Source organism: Rhinopithecus roxellana, chromosome 20 (genome assembly GCF_007565055.1).
Source record: "Rhinopithecus roxellana isolate Shanxi Qingling chromosome 20, ASM756505v1, whole genome shotgun sequence".
In the NCBI taxonomy this organism is placed as follows: domain Eukaryota; kingdom Metazoa; phylum Chordata; class Mammalia; order Primates; family Cercopithecidae; genus Rhinopithecus; species Rhinopithecus roxellana.
In genome coordinates, this window is record NC_044568.1 from 40,855,835 (window position 1) to 40,878,042 (window position 22,208).

Here is a 22,208-nt window from a genome sequence, read left to right on the forward strand (position 1 = left end):
GAGCCACCGCTCCCGGCCGGGTCCCTTTTTTAGTTATTACGTAGTATGCCATTTTATGATGTACTTAATCAGCGCCCTTTTGATGGATATTTAGGCTTTCAGTTGATAGTTTTTAAAGAATTGGTCATTGCCTGGAGAAAAAGTAATGAATTAAAAGGTGACTCCTAAGTATTCAGTGCAGAGATACAATACAGATGGTTTAGGGGCCTAAAGCTCTTCTGTGAGGGTGGAGATGCTTACTGATAGCAGGAATTGGTATTAAAACAATTATTTAGACTTGTACAAATTGATTTTGAAACTAGAATACGAGGATTTTTTCCTTTTTTTTTTTTTTTTTTAAAACTTAGCTCTAGGCCAGACGTGGTGGCTCAAGCCTGCAGTCCCAGCACTTTGGGAGCCTGAGGTGGGCAGATCATGGGGTCAGGAGTTCAAGACCCGCGTGGCCAACATGGTGAAACCCCATCTCTACTGAAAATAAAAAAAAAATTAGCCGGGCGTGTTGGTGCACGCCTGTAATCCCAGCTACTTAGGAGGCTGAGGCAGGAGAATCACTTGAACCTGGGAGGGGGAGGTTGCAGTGAGCCAAGATCATGCCACTGCACTCCAGCCTGGGTGACACAGCGAGTCTCAAAAACAAAAACAAACAAACAAAAACTTACCTCTACTGCTCAATATCTTCAAAATTATACTGCTTGTTATCTGAAAGTTAAACTATTCCTTATCTGTAAAGTTGGGGTAATAATGTCAACCCTTGAGTTGTGAGGATTAAATAAACACGTAAAATGCTTAGACCAATTCTACTTAGTATTTGTTATACTTGCATAAATTATCCTATTATGTACACAATAGTTATAACTGAGATTTTAATAAGTGAATCAACCTTTTGGAACTGCCTCATAAATCTAGAATCTTTGCCTCTTGGAGAAGTAGTTAATATCAGTAAGTGTATAATCAGCCTTCCATAGAAGTTTTGCTCTTGTCGCCCGGGCTGGAGTGCAGTGGCACGATCTTGGCTCACTGCAACCTCCACCTCCTGGGTTCAAGCTATTCTCCTGCCTTAGCCTCCTGAGTAGCTGGGATTACAGGTGCGTGCCACCATGCCTGGCCAATTTTTGTACTTTTAGTAGAGATGGGGTTTTGCTGTATTGGCCAGGCTGGTCTTGAACTCGTGACCTCAGGTGATCCATCCACCTTGGCCTCCCAAAGTGCTGAGATTACAGGCATGAGCTACCGCGCCTGTCCGATGTAGAATGTTTTCATGATTGCAGAAAGAGAGTGAAAAAAAGACAAGGCTCAGATTGACCTATTTTAGGTCAGAATGCTTCTTTGGAAGTAAAGAATTTTCGAGGTCAAACTTGGTTATCAGTTGGTGTAAGTATTCTGCATTTTTTTTTAGTATTGGAAGTTGGCAGTTCAATAAACGGATAGCCTTGGGTCTTGCCTACTTGTCTTTTTAAAGTGCCTGATATTTAAATGTAGAGCAAGGTAGGTGGTAGAACGTTGCTGGCATCAGTGCTGTGGGAAACCAAACTGCCTTTACATCGATGTCTTTGCAGCGTGGCATGGTGGCACGTTCTTGTAGGTCCAGCTACTTGGGAGGCTCAAGTGGGAGGATCACTTGAGTCTAGAAGTTTGAGGTTGATAGCGAGGTGTGGTCACACCACTAGACTCTAGCCTGGATAACAGAGCAAGACCACCTCTGTTAAAGGAAAAAACAAACAAATAGATGTCTTTGGTCCAGTTGGAAGGAGTTAAGGGGAGAAAAAGGAGGTGTGAGGGGCATTCCTTGTCCTCAAAGAAGAGATTGCATCAAACTACAGTATCCTTTTCTTAAATGTTTCTTTTATTTATTTTTTTTTTTGAGATGGAGTCTCGCTCTATGGCCCAGGCTGGAGTGCAGTGGCCGGATCTCAGCTCACTGCAAGCTCCACCTCCCGGGTTTACGCCATTCTCCTGTCTCAGCCTCCCGAGTAGCTGGGACTACAGGCGCCTGCCACCTCGCCCGGCTAGTTTTTTGTATTTTTTTTTTTTTTTTTAGTAGAGACGGGGTTTCACGGTGTTAGCCAGGATGGTCTCGATCTCCTGACCTCGTGATCCACCCGTCTCGGCCTCCCAAGGTGCTGGGATTACAGGCTTGAGCCACCGCGCCCGGCCCTCTTGTTTTTTTTTTTTTTTTCTGAGATGGAGTCTCCTCTGTCACCCAGGCTGGAGTGTGGTGGTGTGATCTCGGCTAACTGCAAGCTCCACCTCCCAGGTTCGTGCAATTCTTCTGCCTCAGCCTCCCGAGTAGCTGGGACTACAGGTGCCTACCACCGTGCCCGGCTAATTTTTTGTATTTTTAGTAGAGACAGGGTTTCACCGTGGTCTCAATCTCCTGACCTCGTGATCTGCCCGCCTTGGCCTCCCGAAGTGCTGGGATTACAGGTGTGAGCCACCGCCCCCGGCTTCTTAAATATTTCTAAAACCTGTTAGCAAGGAAGAACCTGACACTGCTCCTTAGGTCAGTGGTTCTCAGGAATTGACTGGGGAGTTTATTTTATTTATTTATTTATTTTTGGAGATGGAGTCTCGCTCTGTTGCCCAGGCTGGAGTACAGTGGTGTGATCTCGGCTCACTGTAACCTGTGCCTCCTGGGTTCAAGCAGTTCTCCTGCCTCAGCCTCCCTAGTAGCTGGGACTACAGGTGTACGCTGTCACGCCCGGCTAACTTTTTGTATTTTAGTAGAGACAGGGTTTCACTATATTGCCCAGGCTGGTCTCCAACTCCTGAGCTCAGGCAATTCACCCACCTTGGCCTCCCAAAGCGGTAGGATTACAGGCGTGAGTCATCATGCTCAGCCTGACTGGGGAGTTTAAAACAGCCTGTACTCCCTTTCTCCAGCAGTGTTGACTTTCTTGGTCTTGGGTGGTGCTTAGGAGTCAGCATTTTATTTATTTATTTAGAGACCGAGTCTCGCTCTGTTGTGCAGGCTGGAGTGCAGTGGTGCGATCTCGGATCACTGCAACCTCCGCCTCCCGGGTTTAAGCGATTCTCCTGCCTCAGCCTCCCAAGTAGCTGGGACTACAGGCGCCTGCCACCATGCCCGGCTAATTTTTCATATTTTTAGCAGAGATAGAATTTCACCATGTTAGCAAGGATGATCTCAATCTCCTGACCTCAAGCGATCCACCCACCTCGGCCTCCCAAAGTGGTGTGATTACAGGCGTGAGCCACCGCGCCTCGCCTATTTATTTCTTTATTGAGGCAGAGTCTTGCTCTGTCGCCCAGGCTGGAGTGCATTGGTGCGATCTCATCTCACTGCAACCCCCCACCTCCTGGGGTTACAGGTATGTACCACCATGCCTGGCTAGTTTTTTATATTTTTAGTAGAGATGGGGTTTTGCCATGTTGGCAAGGCCGGTCTTGAACTCCTGACTTCAAGTGATTCACCTGTCTCGGCCTCCTGAAGTGTTGGAATTACAGGCGTGAGCCTCCTTGCCCACGTTGCCCAACCAGGAATCAGCATTTTAAATATTACCCTCTCTCCCCCTTTCCAGTTCTTATACATAGCTGCCTTAGTTGAATAGCATTATAGTAAAGTCTGTATTTATTACATTAAGCCTCTTGGTCAATGTTTCCTTTTGTGTATTCTGTAATACCTAAAGTGAGTACATAGCGTATAGTTAGGGCTCAAATGTTTGAGTTGCTAGGAATGCTCACTTTAGTAGATAATAATGTATTTGTATGTTTATTAGTAATATGTTAATGTATTATATTTATATATATATATATATCTCACCCTAAGTGATCCCAGAAGGATATTCCTTCATGATAAAAGAAGGAATGGGAATAGTACAGTTTTCCAATTAAAAATGTTTTCTGGCCAAATAGTTCATGCCTATAATCCCAACACTTTGGGTGGCTGAGGTAGGAGGATTACTTGAGCTCAGGAGTTCCAGACCAGCCTGGGCAACAAAGTGAGACCCCATGTCTGCAAAAAAATAAAATAAGTAGCCAGGCATGGTGGCATGTACCTGTAGTCCCAGCTACTTGGGAGGCTAAGGCGGGAGGATCACTTGAGCCTAAGAGAGCAAGGCTGCATGAGCCATGATCACGCCATTGCACTTCAGCCTGGGCGACAAGCTCAAAACTCTCCCACCCCTCCAAAATTTTTATTTCCGTAGGTTATTGGGGGACAGGTGGTGTGGGTTACATGAGTAAGTTTTTGTTTGTTTGTTTGTTTGTTTTTGAGAAAGAGTCTCTCTCTGTCACCCAGGCTGGAATGCAGTGGCAAGATCTTGGCTCACTGCAACCTCCCCCTCCCAGGTTCAAGCGATTCTCCTGCCTCAGCCTCCCAAGTAGCTGGGATTATAGGCATGTGCCACCACACCCGACTAATTTTTGTGTTTTTAGTAGTGATGGAGTTTGTCACCATGTTGGTCAGGCTGGTCTCGAACTCCTGACCTCGTGATCCACCCGCTTCGGCCTCCTCAAGTGCTGGGATTACAGGCGTGAGCCACTGCACCTGGCGAGTAAGTGCTTTAGTGGTGATTTGTGAGAATTTGGTGAACCCATCACCTGAGCAGTGTATACTGTACCCACTTTGTAGTCTTTTATTCCTCATCCCCTTTCCACACTTTCCCCCTGAATCCCCAAGGTCTATTGTGTCATTCTTACGCTTTTGCATCCTCATAGCTTAGCTTCCACTTATGAGTGAGAACATACGACGTTTGGTTTTCCATTCCTGAGTTACTTCGCTTAGAATAATAGTCTCCAGTCTCATCCAGGTCGCTGCGAATGCCATTAATTCATTCCTTTTTATGACTGAGTACTACTCCGTTGTTGTTTATCCACTCGTTGATGGATGGGCATTTGGATTGGTTCCATGTTTTGCAATTGCGAATTGTGCTGCTATAAACGTGTGTGCAGGTATCTTTTTTGTATAATAACTTATTTTCCTCTGGACAGATACCCAGTAGTGGGATTGCTGGATCAAATGATAATTCTATTTTTAATTCTTATTTTATTTTATTTTTTTGAGACAGAGTCTCACTACATCACCCAGGCTGGAGTGCAGTGATGCGATCTCGGCTCACTGCAGCCTCAACCTCCCAGGCTCAACAATTTTCAGCCTCCCTAGTAGCTGGTATTATAGGCATGTGACACTATGCCCGGCTAATTTTTTGTATTTTTAGTAGAGGCAGGGTTTCACCGTGTTGGCCAGGGTGATCTCAAATTCATGACCTCAAGTTATCTGCCTGCTTTGGTTTCCCATAGTACTGGGATTACATTGTGAGCCACCGTTCCTGGTTCACTGTGTTTTGTAATACAGATTGGATACTCAGGTTTATTTGGTTTAGTTTATTTTTCTTGTCTTTTTTTTTTTTTTCTTTCCTTTTTGTGGAGAACGGGGTCTCGCTGTATTACCCAGGCAGGTCTCGAACTCCTGGGCTCAAGCTATCCTCCCGCCTCTGCCTCCCTGAGAGCTGGGATTACAGGCGTGAGCCACCGCGCCCGGCCCAGTTTATTTTTCTTTAAATTTTCTTTTTCTTTTTTTAAATTGAGACAGTCTCTCTCTCTGTCACCCTGGCTGGAGTGAAATGGCATAATCTCGGCTTGTTGCAACCTCCATGGCCTGAGTTCAAGTGATTCTCATGCTTTAGCCTCCCAAGTAGCTGGGACTACAGGCGCCTGCCACCACACCTGGCTAATTTTTTTTTGTATTTTTTAGTAGAAGACAGGGTTTCACCATGTTGGCCAGGTTGGTCTTGAACTCCTGGCCTCAGGTAATCCACCCACCTCACCCTCCCAAAGTGCTGGGATTACAGGCGTGAGCCACCGCGCCTGGCCTTTTCTTAAAATTTTCAATCATGCAATATATTTACATGGCTCAGAAATAAATCAAAACCAAAAATGAAAGATGTAATCATTGAATTTTTGTTCTGACTTCTGTCTCTTCTCCTTTTTTCTCACCCATTCCCTTTTAGATAGCCCCTTTGCTTTGCTTTGCTTTGCTTTGCTTTCCTTTCCTTTCTTTCCTTTCCTCTCTTTTCCTCTCCTTTCCTTTCTCCTTTCCTTTTCCTTCCTCTTTCTTCTTTCGTCTTTCCTCTTTCCTCTTCGAGACAGAGTTTCACTCTTGTTCCCCAGGCTGGAGTACAATGGCATGATCTCCACTCACTGCAACCTCCACCTCCTGGGTTCAAGCGATTCTCCTGCCTCAGCCTCCTAAGTAGCTGGGATTACAGGCATGTGCCGCCACGCCCAGCTAATTTTGTATTTTTAGTAGTGATGGGGTTTCTGCATGTTGGCCAGGCTGGTCTCAAACTTCTGACCTCAGGCGATTGCCTGCCTTGGCCTCCTGAAGTGCTGGGATTGCAGCCGTGAGCCACTTTGCCCAGCTCAGATAGCCATTTTCATAGGCTTGTAGTTTATTATCTTCACAAAAAAGCAACTATATATATGTGTGCGTATATACAAACAAAAGGTAGTGTATATACAAGTGCTTAAAGACACATGACTATATACACTGTCCAGGATGTTTATTCACCAGTCACCTAGTCCTCGCCAGCCATCTTTCATGCTCAGAGATACTGCTACAGTAAATAATACATCCATATGTTATACTTTTGAAGGTGTGTAGATTTCTGGACTTTTTTAGTGGGATTTTAAGTGAAAGCTTCTGTGTAACTACTGTTTAATCGAGACCTTATTTGGGATCATGCTATTTAAGAGTTCTGCAGCTTTTCACTTAGTAACTTAGTGCCATGAGTACACTTTTTTGTTGACATTTAGCAAACTATGTACCACAGCTGCTCTTGGTTCTTTTTAGCTTGAATGTTCAATAGACAATTAGTAATATTGTATAGTGTTCTCTAGTGAAAATGTGAATGCCATTTTATAATCCTTTTTCCCCCCAGCTCTGCAGTAGGTAGTGGTTTATGTATGGTAAAACTATATTTGAATTGGACATTAAGCATATTGGGTGGGTGTCCCATTGCATGTATGAAGATAGTCTTTTTTTTTTTTTTTTTTTGAGACGGTGTGTTGCTCTGTTGTCCAGGCTAGAGTGCAATGGCGTGATCTCAGCTCACTGCAACCTCCGCCTCCCATGTTCAAGCGATTCTCCCTGCCTCAGCCTCTCTGGTAGCTGGAATTACAGGTGCCCGTCACCACGCCTGGCTGATTTTTGTGTGTTTAGTAGAAACAGGCTTTTGCCATGTTGGCCAGGCTGATCTTGAACTCCTGACCTCAGGTGATCCTCCCGTCTCAGCCTCCCAAAGTGGTGGGATTACAGGCATGAGCCAGTGCGCCTGGCCTGAAGATAATCTTTACACTCATTTATATTTGAGTGATTTATAGTATTTTAGTATTAGGAAAAGTACTGAGAATGGCCTTGTACAATCTTTGTTCCCCTCAGTTGCTGTTTTACTTATTTTTTGTTTTTTAAGGGATGGGGTCTCACTGTATTGCCCAGGCTGGCCTCAAACTCCTGGGCTCAGGCAATCTTTTTGCTTGAGCTTTCTGAGTAGCAGGGAGTACCAGTGTGTGCCATCTCACCCAGCTATTATTTTACTTTTTATTTCTTATATTTTAATTATAGAGACACTGTCTCACAATGTTGCTCAGACATGTCTTGAACTCTTGAGCTCAAGTGATCCTCCTGCCTTGGCCTCCCAAAGTGCTAGGATTACAGGTGTGAACCACCATGCTTGGCTACTTTATATTATCGTAACCATATTTTTGGTAAATTTTTTGATATCATTGTTCAGGTAGCAGTTGACTTGTAGTATATTTTGTCAAATGTCAGTGACCTTTTATTTGCACTGTACATTGTTTAATTGAGAAGTGCTGTGAGAAGACTTAAGGAAACAAGGTAATTTGACTGGGTGCAGTGGCTCATGCCTGTAATCCTAGCACTTTGGGAGGTCTAGGCAGAGGGATCGCTGAGCCCCAAAAATTAGCCGTGTGATGGCAGGCACTTGTAGTCCTGCCTACTCAGGAAGCTGAGGTGGGAGGATCACCTGAGCCAGGGAGGCTGCGGTAAGCCGTGATTGTGCCACTGCCCTCAAGCCTGGGTGACAGAGACTCTGTCTCAAAAGAAAAATAGATAATTTATTGCTTGGAAAGGATTTAGCATTTTTATTGTATGATTGCTGCTGTTGCTGTTACCTTATTTTCCTTAGAATTATGGTTGTTTCCCATGTTGAAATATCAGTGGCATGATAATGACAAGTCCTCTGGAGTTTTGGAAGGATGTATATATGTGTTTTTATTTTATTTTATTTTATGTTATTTTATGTTATTTTATGTTATGTTATGTTATGTTATGTTATGTTATGTTATGTTATTTTAATTTTATGATGGAGTCTGGCACTCTGTCACCCAGGCTGGAGTGCAGTGGCCGGATCTCAGCTCACTGCAAGTTCCGCCTCCCGGGTTTATGCCATTCTCCTGCCTCAGCCTCCCAAGTAGCTGGGACTACAGGCGCCCGCCACCTCGCCCAGCTAGTGTTTTTGTATTTTTTAGTAGAGACGGGGTTTCACCATGTTAGCCAGGATGGTCTTGATCTCCTGACCTCATGATCCGCCCGTCTCGGCCTCCCAAAGTGCTGGGATTACAGGCTTGAGCCACCGCGCCCGGCCCCTATTTTATTTTTTTTTGAGACAGTCTTGCTTTGTCACCCAGTCTGGAGTGCAGTGGTGGCATGATCTCGGCTCACTTTAGCCTCCGCCTCCCGGGTTCGTTCAAGCGATTCTCCTGCCTCAGCCTCCTGAGTAGCTGGGATTACAGGTGTGTACCACCACACTCGGCCAATTTTTGTGTTTTTAGTAGAGATAGGGTTCACCATGTTGGCCAGGCTGGTCTCGAACTCCTGATCTCAGGTGATCCACCTGCCTCAGCCTCCCAAAGTGCTGGGATTATAGGTGTGAGCCACCACACCCAGAAATACGTGTTTTTAATGATGAAGATTGGGAGATTTGTTGAAATGGTAGCCATTTTTGGAGTGGTGGTGTTGTTTTGAGATGGAGTTTCGCTCTTGTTGTCCCGGCTGGAGTGCAACGGCGTGATCTTGGCCCTCCGCAACCTCCACCTCCTGGGTTCAAACGATTCTTCTGCCGCAGCCTCCCAAGTAGCTGGGATGCTGGGATTACAGGCATACGCCACCATGCGTGGCTAATTTTGTGTGTGTGTGTTTTTTTTTTTTTTTTTTTTAAGCAGAGATGGAGTTTCTCCATGTTGGTCAGGCTGGTCTCCAACTCCCAACCTCAGGTCATCCGCCCTCCTTGGCCTCCCAAAGTGCTGGGATTACAGGCATGAGCCACCACGCCCGGCCTTTTGGAGTGTTTTCTTTAAGGCTTTGGCCTGGATGTGAAGTTAATCATTAAAACTATCTGAGTCCCTGGCATGTAAAGAGCCAATAGTATACAAATAGAATGATCCTGCACTACAAATCCCTTATAGTGAATGAATATCTTGGAATCTCAACTTTAATGATGTTAAAATTATTAACTCTCTAAATAAATATTTTTGTTATGAACTTGTTGGAAAATGACTGTAGCTTTTTGTTACAGTATTTAAAAATGGCCTATAAATAATGACATGTGACCTAACTCTGTATACACATAATGCTAGAGGTTTATTGGAAGGCTGTTTACACCTTTGTGTAGTATATGCTACTAAGGCTAAATCACTTGTCTATTCTCATGTAATTGTTGTATATGACTAGCAGTATTTCAGTGGATTTTCGTGTTTTTTTGGTAGAGTGAAAATACAGGTTACAAAATCCTAAGCTTCAATTTATATCTTATTCATTGAACAAATATTTAGTGAGTTCTTACTGTGGGACATGAAGTATGTATAATAAATTGGCGCAAAGTAAATAATTACTATCGTTGTTGTTATGTAACTTATATCCTAATATGAGGACACAAGAAAAATATAAGTATGATACATGTTAGTTGATATGTGGAAAAATGCATGGGGCAGGGGTGTGGGGATTACAATTTTGCATAGGATAGTCAGAGTGGTCTTCACTGAGAAGGTGATGTTTGAGTAAAGACTTAAAGAGAGGTAGTTAGCCATATTGCTATCCACAAGAAGGGCATTCCAGACTGAGGTATCAGTTTGGTGCAGAGCCATTGAGGTGAGAGTGTACCTGAGAAGCAACAAGGAGGCCACTGTGGCCAGAGAGAACTGAGTAGGGGAAGAAGAGTATAAGAGGAAGCCAGAAGAGTACCTACCAGTGGTTAGGTCCCTTAACCTAACCACTGTTTGTTCATTGGACATTTTAAAGACTTTGGCTTCTTTCCATTCTTTGAGTCAGTGGAGGATTTTGAGGACAGGGTGACACATCTGAGTTTTAGACACACACACATACACTTTTAAATTGTGTATGTGTATGAGGTAGGGTCTAGGTATGTTATCCCAGGCTGGAATGCAAGTGGTGTGATCATAGCTAACTGCAGTGTTGAACTCCTGCGTTCAAGCAGTCCTCCTGCCTCAGCATCACAAGTAGCTAGGACTGCAAGTGTGAGCCACCATGCCTGGGTTTTGAGTTTTTTTTTTTTTTTTTTTTGAGACGGAATTTTGCTCTGTCGCCCAGGCTGGAGTCAGTGGCGCTCTCTTGGCTCACTGCAAACTCCACCTCCTAGGTTCACACCATTCTGCCTCAACCTCCCAAGTAGCTGGGTCTACAGGCACCCGCCACCATGCCCGGCTAATTTTTTGTATTTTTAGTAGAGATGGGGTTTCAACGTGTTAGCCAGGATGGTCTCGATCTCCTGACCTCATGATCTGCCCGCCTCAGCCTTCCAAAGTGCTGGGATCACAAGCGTGAGCCACTGCGCCTGGCCGGTTTTGAGTTTTTTGTTTGAAAATTATTTTTCTCAGGACATTGTGTTGAGAATAGACGGTAGGACGCAAGTGTAGCAGGGAGACCAAGTTAGAGGGCTAGCATAGTAATCCAGGTGAGAGATTGATGGTCTTTATCATAGCTTGGATATTGTGAGCAATGGTTGGATTCTGGTTATATTTTATAGGCAGAGCCAAAAGAATTTCCTGTCAGATTGGCTATAGGGAGTAGGAGGACTCTTAAGATTTTGACCTGAGTAAGTTTAAGGGTGAAATTAGCACCAACTGAGATGGAGAGTGCTTTGCAGGGTGTGACATTATTAAGTGGGGGGAAGACAAGGAGCTTTTTTTTGAACACGGTGTGTTTGAGATATGAAGTAGAGATTATATTATACAAATTTAGACACTATGAGAGAGGTTTGGGCTGAAGATAGAACTTTTGAGAGAGTTACTGATACAGTTTTTTCTTAAAAATTTTTTAAAAATGTATTCTTTTATTTTATTTTTTGAGACAGATTCTCGCTCTGTTGCCCAGGCTGGAGTGCAGTGGCACAATCTCGGCTCACTACAACCTCCACCTCCTGGGTTTAAGCGATTCTCCTGCCTCAACCTCCTGGGTAGCTGGGATTACAGATGTGCACCATCACATCTGGCTAATTTATAGATTTTTTTTTTTTTTTTGAGACAGAGTGTTGCTCTGTTGACCAGGCTGGAGTGCAGTGGCGTGATCTCGGCTCACTGCAACCTCCGCCTCCCAGGTTCAGGCAGTTCTCCTGTCTCAGCCTCCCCAGTAGCTGGGATTATAGGCTTGCGCCACCACGCCCGGCCTATAGATGGTTTTTTAAGCCATAAGACCATAGGCCGGATGCGGTGGCTCATGCCTATAATCCCAACACTTTGGGAGGCCGAGACGGGTGGATCACCTGAGGTCGGGAGTTCGAGACCAGCCTGACCATCATGGAGAAACCCCGTCTCTACTAAAAAAAAATAACTCTACCAAAAAAAATAACACAATTATTAAGTTGTGGTGGTGCATGCCAGTAATCCCAGCTACTCGGGAGGCTGAGGCAGGAGAATCGTGTGAACCCGGGAGGTGGAGGTTGCAGTGAGCTGAGATTGCGCCATTGCACTCCAGCCTGGGCAAGAGCGAAAGCTGAGATTGTGCCGTTTTAACTCCAGCCTGGGCAACAGGAGCGAAACGGTCTTTAAAAAAAAGAAAAAAATGACTGAAGTAGATTACTAAGAAAGTTAATCTAGAGAAGAAAAGTTCAAGGACTCCAGTATTGTGAAGCCGAAAGTCATCAGAGTAGACCAGAGAGACCAGTGAAATGCTGTGTTAGGAACAAAATAAGTGTATCCATCATCTTTTTATTGTTTACTTAAAAGTATTTTACTACTTTTTTTTTTTTTTTTTAATAGACAGGGTCTCGCCATGCTGCCCAGGCTCGTCTCAAACTCCTGGGCTCAAGTGATCCTCCTGCCTCAGCCTCCCAAAGTGCTGGGATTACAGGTGTTAGCCACAGTGCACAGGCCTTTTGTTTGTTTGTTTGTTTTAGGTGGGTATGGAGCAGTAGTATATGTAGAACCTTTGATTTGTCTAGATAAAACTATGTAGCCTTTATACATTAAACTGTTACCTTTGCTTTGTCTTGATAAAACTATGTAACCTTTATACATTAAGAAACTGTTAGAGATAAAGGTTTTAAATGGCCTCTTAAAGGGGCTTTAATCTTCCTGAGTTTACTGCATCTTACATGGTGAGTTTCGATTGTAATGAAACTGCAAGTGGACTTCAGAACACAAAGCTGTGGATAAGCTCAGCTCCTTTCCTTCAGAGATTTTTGTGTTTCAGTGGTTCTTGGTGAATTCCTTAAAAAATAGGTGTTGTAGCTGGGCACGGTGGCTCACGCCTGTAATCCCAGCACTATGGGAGGCCGAGGAGGGCGGATCACGAGGTCAGGAGTTAAAGACCAGCCTGGACATCATGGGGAAACCCTGTCTCAACTAAAAATACAAAAACTAGCCGGGATGCGGGCTCCATAGCTTATGCCTGTAGTCCCAGCGTTTTGGAAGGCTGAAGCAGATGGATCGCCTGAGGTCAGGAGTTCAAGACCAGCCTGGCCAACATGGTGAAACCCCTTCTTTACTAAAAATACAAAAAATTAGCTGGGCATGGTGGCTGTTGCCTGTGATTCCAGCTACTCGGGAGGCTGAAACAGGAGGATCAGTTGAGACCCAGGAGGCTGAGGTTGCAGTGAGCTGAGACCGTGCCATTGAACTACACCCTCGGCAACAGGAGCGAAACTCTCTCAAACAACAACAACAACAACGACAAAAAAAAAAAAAATAGAGATGCGCTCTCACTATGTTTTTCAGGCTTTTCTCAAACTCCTGGCTTCAAGCAATCCTTCCCACCTCAGCCTCCCAAAGTGTTGGGATCAAAACACTTTGGCGTGAGCCACTGCACAGCCACATTTGTCTTTTTATAGAGAATAGTTCTCATTCAGCAGATGGCTGGAGTTAAACTGATAATCATCCTGTCATTTTAGCTGTACTGCTACTTTGGGCTTCCCTTTTTGAATTCTCCCAGTGAACAGTTTCAACAACGCAGGAAGCAATTTGGCTTCTGGTGTCATTACTTGTACAGCCATTCAAATACCTAAGGTATAAGTATAAGACCAAACTACCTGATTCTGAAGCAGTAACGTAAAGAATAAAGTGAATACATAGTGTCTTATAAATAGGTCGCAGATACCATGGGAAGAGAGTCTGAAAATGAGAGGTGAATGTTCTTTCCACAAACCTTAGTTTCAAGTAAGTTTCCACTTGCTGCTTCCAAAGGGTATAGTAGAAATTATTTTGAAATAGGTAAGATAGAAATCTTAAGTGTTACAAGTTGTCTTACTAAAGTGAAACTCTTTGGTTGAGTATTTTCTTTTTTTGAGACGGAGTCCTGTTCTCTCACCCAGGCTGGAGTGCAGTGGCATGATCTTGGCTCACCGCAACTCCATCTCCCTGGTTCAAGCAATTCCCCTGCCTCAGCCTCTTGAGTAGCTGGGATTACAGGCGCACACCACCATGCCTGGCCAAATTTTTTTGTGTTCTTAGTAGAAACGGGATTTCACCATGTTGGCCAGACTGGTCACAAACTCCTGATCTCAGGCAATCCACACACCTTGGCCTCCCAAAGTGCTGGGAAATCAGGCATATTTTTTCCCCCCAGATGGAGTCTTGCTCTGTCGCCCAAAGCTGAAATGCAATGGCGCGATCTCAGCTGACTGCACCCTCTGCCTCCCAGGTTCAAGCAATCCTGCCTCAGCCTCCTGGGTAGCTGGGATTACAGGCGTGCGCCACCATGCCTGGCTAATTTTTGTATTTTTAGTAGAGATGAGTTTCACCATGTTGGCCGGGCTAGTCTCGAACCCTTGTGATCTGTCCGCCTTGGCCTCGCAAAGTGCTGGGATTACAGACATGAGCCACTGCACCCAGCCACATATTTTATTTTTATACCTGCCCTGCCTAATTGAGAAACTTGGCATCTCTTATCAGCAGTGGTTGAGCTACTTTATTGTCTTTTTAAAGTCCTTGGTAACATTTTAGGTACTAACACAGAGATGATGGTAGTTTAACCCTATTCTCTTCTAATTATTATTTTTTTATGGCTAGTCAGGTGAAGCAGTGGGAGTGGCAAGGAACAAAGAAATCTGCAACTAGTTGTGATCAGTTAGTTGTAAACATCACTGCACTTGGACCAGCCTCCTTTTTCCTTTAATTTAAAAATCTGGATTTGTATGTGTGTTTTTTTTTTTAAACAGGTGCCATGTTTCAGAACAGAGTAAGACCCCTGGTAAAGAAGAACTGAAGATATTATACAGATACCAGAGATAGCCTAATTATAGAGAAAGCATTAACCTACCTCTGAGGTGACTAAAGGGGAATAATGGTGATTTTGCGCCGGGCTCGGCCGCCTGCTTCCGCCCCAACCAGCAATGAATCTTGACTCGCTCTCGCTGGCCTTGTCTCAAATCAGCTACCTGGTGGACAATTTAACCAAGAAAAATTACCGAGCCAGCCAGCAGGAAATACAGCATGTAAGTAAACTAGCCAGAAAACAAATGCCGTTGAAGGAATGAATAGACAGTGGAAAGAAAACCACACATTTATGTGGGCATGTTGCATGAAAGGTAACAAACTTTTGCCCCTTATTTCAAGTGATTTCTGTCATCATCTGTAAAAGAGCTCTTAGCCCAGTCTTTTTTTTTGGAGACAGTCTTACTCTGTCACCCAAGCTGGAGTGCAGTGGCATGATCTTGGCTCACTGCATCCTCTGCCTCCCGGCTTCAAGCAGTTCTCCTGCCTCAGCCTCCCGAGTAGCTGGGATTACAGGCATGTGCCACCACGCCTGGCTGTATTTTTAGTAGAGATGGGGTTTCACCATGTTGGTCAGTCTGGTCTCGAACTCCCAACCTCAAGTGATCCGCCTCGGCCTCACTCTGGGATTACAGGTGTGAGCCACCACACCCAGCCCAATTTTTTTTTTAAAAAGATTTTTCATGGCTTTTTATTTTCCATGGAAATTATAAAATAGGTCTGACCTGTCTTTGGGCTGGTGCTCAGGGCCCTGAGAAACCTGCTAGCTAGGGTTTTCCTTTCTTTACTTTTTTTTTGAGATAGAGTCGCCCAGGCTAGAGTGCAGTGGCGCAATTTCGGCTTACCGCGACCTCCGCCTCCTGGAGGAGCCTGAGCTCTGTCGCTCAGGCTGGAGTGCAGCGACGTGATCTCGGCTTACTGCAACCTCCTTCTCCTGGGTTCAAGCGATTCTCGTGCCTCAGCCTCCTGAGTAGCTGAGACTACAGGCGCCTGCCACCACGCCCAGCTAATTTTTTTTTTGTTTTTTGAGACGGAGTCTTGCTCAGCTTCCCAGGAGTGCAGTGGTGTGACCTTAGCTCACTGCAACCACCATTTCCCAAGTTCAAGTGGTTCTTCTGTCTTAACCTTCCGAGTAGCTGGGATTATAGGCATGTGCCATCATGCCCGGCTAATTTTTGTATTTTAGTAGAGATGAGGTTTCACCACGTTGGCCAGGCTGGTCTTGAACTCCTGACCTCAGGTGATCTGCCCGCCTCGGCCTCCCAAAGTGCTAGGATTACAGGTGTGAGCCACCACACCTGGCAGATTTTTATATTTTTAGTAGAGACGGGGTGTCACCATGTTGGCCAGGCTGATCTGAAACTCCTGACCTCAGGTGATCTGCCCGCCTTGGCCTCCCAAGGTGCTGGGATTATAGGCATGAGCTCTTGTGCCTGGCTCCCAGGCTTTTCTTAAACAGGGTTGGGGATGGTCCCCAACCAACTTCATGTCTGGGTTTTCCATGATAGTGAAGTCGGAAGCCAGCAGTGCAGCTGCCACCTACTTCTGTCCAGCCAGACCCTTGCCCTTGCTGATCACAGTCCTGGGGCTGGACTGCTTCATATAGGTTGTCTTTTGGCCTTGGAGTATCCTTTATCAGAACCTTGGGGCCCTGGACTCCTTCACTCAGTACTTGGTAGGCCACCATCACACCCTCCTGTGCAGTAGGTATTGGCTTGCCTGGCTGAGTCATGTGGGAGAGTCCTTGTATGGTTCCTGCAGACTTTCCTCTTTGAGATAGTGTCTCTCCATGTTTGATTGCTTACAGATCAAAGTGCCAAAAACGAACCTCAAGATAGCTGAAAGTTTTCTTTACGCTTTTACATGTATTCTCAACATTTTTTCTGTGTTGGGGAGGGTGGTGAAGTGTTTATCCAGTGATCTTTCTACTTTCTTTTTTTTTCTGAGACAGAGTTTTACTCTGTCGCTCAGCTGGAGTATAGTGGCGCTCACTGCAGCCTCGTTCTCCTGGGTTTGAGCAATCTTCCTATTTCAGCCTCCCGAGTAGCTGGGATTACAGGCTTCCGCCACCACACCCAGCTAATTTTTTGTATTTTTAGTAGAGAGGGAGTTTCACCATATTGGCCATGCTGGTCTCGAACTCCTGACCTCAGGCCATTTGCCCGCCTCGGCCTCCCAAAGGGCTGTGATTACAGGTGTGAGCCATTGTGCCCGGCCAATCTTTGTACTTTCTAGAAATTGTCCTTCAAAGCTATTTAAGCTAGTTAGTCCTTTTTTTATCTTTTTCTTTTTAAATGCCCTGGTTGAGCTTGAATAGACCAGTTGTTAAAAAAGAAATAGAAAAATATTTTAGCTGTTCAGTCCTATTTGGCAAGAGGACTTCCAGCTACCTTCTTATGGTTCTTGACTATCAGGACCCTTGTGTCCTCTGGGGTAAGCCACATGTTAAATTGACTTTCTTTTTTTTTGAGATGGAGTCTCGCTTTGTCGACCAGGCTGGAGTGCAGTGGTGTGATCTCGGCTCACTTCAAGCTCCGCCTCCTGGGTTCACGCCATTCTCCTGCCTCAGCCTTCCAAGTAGCTGGGACTACAGGTGCCTGCCACCACGCCCGGCTAATTTTTTTGTATTTTTAATAGAGACGGGGTTTCACCGTGTTAGCCAGGATGGTCTCGATCTGACCTCGTGATCCACCCGCCTCGGCCTCCCAAAGTGCTGGGATTGCAGGTGTGAGCCACCGTGCCCAGCCGTAAATGGACTTTTTAGTATGTATACCTTTGCCCCCACCTTCTGATGAGAACACCTTGCCCTCACCACCACTATTTACCTCTCTTTTCCCAATTATTTTTCTACTTTGCTGGAACAAGGTAAAGTGACACTTGCATTGTACATCAATTCCACATACTTTTATTAGGTACTTGTGAGGTAGGATTTTATCCTTTCAAACTTACATTTCTCTCTCTCTTTTTTTTTTTTTTTTTTGAGACAGAGTCTCGCTCTGCCGCCCAGGCTGGAGTGCAGTGGCCGGATCTCAGCTCACTGCAAGCTCTGCCTCCCGGGTTCACGCCATTCTCCTGACTCAGCCTCCTGAGTAGCTGGGACTACAGGCGCCCGCCACCTCGCCCGGCTAGTTTTTTGTATTTTTAGTAGAGACGGGGTTTCACCATGGTCTCGATCTCCTGACCTTGTGATCCGCCCGCCTCGGCCTCCCAAAGTGCTGGGATTACAGGCGTGAGCCACCGCGCCCGGCATCATTCCAGTTTTTATGTGAAAATTGCACAACCCATTTGGGGTACCTTCATCTCAAAAGAAAAGCACAAGACTGCCTTTGATACCTTTGTGGATTCCGTGGTGAAAAACCTTTATGCTTTTCATACTTTTCTGTTCTCCGTAACTTTCTTCAAAAGTATCTCTTTCCACCTCTGACTTACTCAAACACAAAAGCATTCCTGTTTTAGAGATTCTGGCCCGTGGGTTATCTGGCTAGTTACAGCCTCTCCTGTTCACCTGGTTATACTTTATTACTGGTGACTGGTTGGAGAGGCAGGATCACTGACTCTGTCACCCCTAAGAGCCATTAGGACCCCTTCCCTGGAGGTTGGCCTGCTTGTTCTCTGGGGACTAGTCCTCATTCCCCTTCCATGATACAGTGGGGCAGGTTATTTTTATTAAGCAAACATTTATGAGAAACCCCTCCCCAAAATAAAGTCCCCAAGTAAAGCACAACTCTGAGAGGTTGTGGACTATGAATTGTTTCTAGGGAAGATAAATTTCTGCAAATATATTTTAATCTTTCCCTCTATCTGTCTTGTGATTAAGGGGTTGCTTTTGGTAAGGATTTTTTTTTTTTTTTAATTGAGATGGAGTTTTCTTTTATTTTTTTTTTTGAGATGGAAAATTATTTTTGATCATAGAGTTAGGCATTATGGAAATTCAAGCCAGATTTTTAAAAACCTGGTCGTCTCCAAAGAGAAATAATGACAGTAATAGTGGTGCGGGGAACAATATGGTAGATTATTGAATGAAACGGATTAACTTGAATAAAATGCTGTGACTTGTATCTCTAAAACAAATTATAAAATGTGATGGGACTTGTTTTGGTCTGGTTCCTCTTTTTTTTCTTTATTGGTTCCTTTGTTTTTCACATTTTAAAAAATTGAAATATCCACAGGTTGTAAAAATCACCTTTTTTTTTTCTTTTTTGACGGAGTCTCGCTCTGTCTCCCAGGCTAGAGTGCAGTGGTGCAATCTCTGCTCACTGCAACCTCCGCCTCCCGGGTTCAAGCAATTCTCCGCCTCAGCCTCCCGAGTAGCTGAGATTACAGGCACCCACCACCATGCCCGGGTAATTTTTTTGTATTTTTAGTACAGACGGGGTTTTCACCATTTTGGCCAGGCTGGTCTTGAACTCCTTACCTTGTGATCCACCTGCCTTAGCCTCCCAAAGTGCTGGGATGCTGGGATTACAGGCGTGAGCCCTTGTGCCCAGCTTTTTTTTCTTTTTCTTTTTCTTTTCTTTTTTTTTTTTGAGACGGAGTTTCACTATTGCTGCCCGGGATGGAGTGCAATGGTGCGATCTTGGCTCACTGCAACCTTCACCTCCTGGGTTCAAGACATTCTCCTGCCTCAACTTCCCGAGGAGCTGGAATTACAGGCATCCACCACAATGCCTGGCTAATTTTGTTTGTGTTTTTAGCAGAGACGGGATTTCACCATGTTGGCCGGGCTGGTCTCAAACTCCTGACCTCAGGTGATCCACCCACCTTGGCCTTCCAGAGTGCTGGGATTACAGGCGTGAGCCACCATGCCCGGCCTCTTTTTTTTTTTTTTTTTTCTTAAACGAGACAGTATTGGTCTGTTTCCCAGGCTGGAGTGCAGTGGCATAATCTCAGCTGACTGCAGTCTCCGCCTCCGGCGTTCAAGTGATTTCCAAGCCTCTCCCTCCCCAGAAGCTGGGATTACAGGTGTGCACCACCACATCGGCTTATTTTTGTTTGTAGTAGAGATGAGGTTTCACCATGTAGGCCAGGTTAGTCTCAAACTTCTGGCCTCATGTGATCCATCCGCCTTGGCCTCCCAAAGTGCTGGGATTAAAGACATGAGCCACCACGCCTGGCCAGATTCACCCTTTTAAAATACATAATTTGGTAGTTTTTTAGATTCACAAAGTTGTGCAACCATAACCACTATCTAATTTCAGAACATTTCATTACCTTAGAAAGAAATACCTGGGTTAATTTGCACTCATTTTTCTTTTTCTTTTTCTTTTTTTTCTTTTTTTGTTGAGACGGAGTCTCACTCTGTTGCCCGGGCTGGAGTGCAGTGGCCGGATCTCAGCTCACTGCAAGCTCCGCCTCCCGGGTTTATGCCATTCTCCTGCCTCAGCCTCCCGAGTAGCTGGGACTACAGGCGCCCGCCACCTCACCCGGCTAGTTTTTTGTATTTTTTTTAGTAGAGACAGGGTTTCACAGTGTTAGCCAGGATGGTCTCGATCTCCTGACCTCGTGATCCGCCCGTCTCGGCCTCCCAAAGTGCTGGGATTACAGGCTTGAGCCACCGCGCCCGGCCTTGCACTCATTTTTCATTTCCTCCTCCGTCTAGCCCTTAGTGACCACTATTCTATTTCTGCCTTGATGGATTTGCGTATTCTGAACATTTCATATAAATGGAATCGTACTATATGTGGCATTCTGTGTCTGCCTTTCTTTTTTTTGTTTTTTTGATTTTGGTTGAGTTTTGAGACTCCAACTCTTGTTGCCCAGGCTGGAGTGCAATGGCGTGATCTCCACTCACTGCAACCTCCGCCTCCTGGGTTCAAGCGATTCTTCTGCCTCCAGAGTTGCTGAGATTACAGACATGCGCCACCACGCCCAGCTAATTTGTATTTTTAGTAGAGACAGGGTTTTTCCATGTTGATCAGGCTGGTCTTGAACTCCCAACCTCAGGTGATCCGCCTGCCTCGGCCTCCCAAAGTGCTGGGATTACAGGCATGAGCCACTATGCCCCTCCTTGCCTTTTTTCATTTAATGTTTTCAAGTAATATTCATCTGTATTGTAGCATGTATCAGTACTTCATTCCTTTTTACGGCTAAATAATATTCCACTATATAGATATTTCATATTTTTTATATCCATATCATCAATTGATGGATATTTAGTTTTGTTTCTACTTTCTTTGGCTTCTGTGAATATGGCTGCTATCAACATTTGTTTAATTTGACTTTTCCTCATTTATGTTTTGAGACAGAGTCTCACTCTGTTGCTTAGGTTGGAATGCAGTGGCAAGATCATAATCTCCTGAAACTCCTGGGCTAAAGCAGTTCTTCTGCCTCAGCCTTGTGAGTAGCTAGGACTACAGGCGTGTGCTACCATGCCAGGCTAACTTTTTTTCTTTTTTTCCCCTTGAGACGGAGTTTTGCTCTTGTTGCCCAGGCTGGAGTAAGTACAATGGCACGATCTCTGCTCAGCGCAACTTCTGCCTCCCAGGTTCAAGCGATTCTCCTGCCTCAGCCTCCCAAGTAGCTGTGATTACAGGCATGTGCCACTATGCCCGGCTAATATTGTATTTTTAGTAGAGACGAGGTTTCTCCATGTTGGTCAGGCTGGTCTCAAACTCCTGACCTCAGGTGATCCACCTGCTGTGGCCTCCCAAAGTGCTGGGATTACAGGTGTGAGCCATTGCACCCAGCCAGTTTTTGTATTTTGAGTAGAGACTAGGTTTCACTATGTTGGCCAGGCTAGTTTTGAACTCCTGACGTCAGGTGATTCACCCACCTTGGGCAAAGTGCTGGGATTGCAGTCGTGAGCCATCATGCACAGCCTAGACTCTATATTATTAATCACTAGATGCATTAATGTTCCCTCCTCAGCCTCTCAAAGTGTTGGGATTACAGGCGTCAGCCACCGCGCCTGGCCAAAATGTACTCTTTTTTTTTTTTTTTTTTTGAGACAGAGTCTCGCTCTGTTGCCCAGACTGGAGTGCAGTGGCGCGATCACGGCTCACTGCAAACTCCGCCTCCCGGGTTCACTCCATTCTCCTGCCTCAGCCTCCCGAGCAGCTGGGACTACAGGCGCCCGCCACCATGCCCGGCTAATTTTTTATATATATATATTTTTTTGAGACGGAGTCTCGCTCTGTCTCCCAGGCTGGAGTGCAGTGGCCGGATCTCAGCTCACTGCAAGCTTCGCCTCCCGAGTTCACGCCATTCTCCTGCCTCAGCCTCCCGAGTAGCTGGGACTACAGGCGCCCACCACCTCGCCCTGCTAGTTTTTTGTATTTTTTAGTAGAGACGGGGTTTCACCGTGTTAGCCAGGATGGTCTCGATCTCCCGACCTCGTGATCCACCCGCCTCGGCCTCCCAAAGTGCTGGGATTACAGGCGTGAGCCACCGTGCCCGGCCCGAAATGTATATTCTTTTTTTTTTTTTTTTTTTTGAGACGGAGTCTCGCTCTGTCACCCAGGCTGGAGTGCTGTGGCCAGATCTCAGCTCACTGCAAGCTCCGCCTCCCA

The 22,208-nt window shown here is 45.3% G+C and overlaps 1 protein-coding gene across 7 annotated transcripts in view; it reads left to right on the forward strand.

Annotated features, from left to right (window-relative positions):
* Positions 1-22,208, forward strand: part of CNOT1 (CCR4-NOT transcription complex subunit 1) — a 112,607-nt gene that overhangs the window by 12,002 nt on the left and 78,397 nt on the right. For all 7 annotated transcript variants that reach the window (XM_030924797.1, XM_030924800.1, XM_030924799.1 and 4 more), the window contains exon 2: positions 14,646-14,921. In XM_030924797.1, coding sequence (XP_030780657.1) covers positions 14,820-14,921 — 102 coding nt within the window. In that variant the 5' untranslated portion in view covers positions 14,646-14,819. The remainder of the gene's footprint in view (positions 1-14,645; positions 14,922-22,208) is intronic.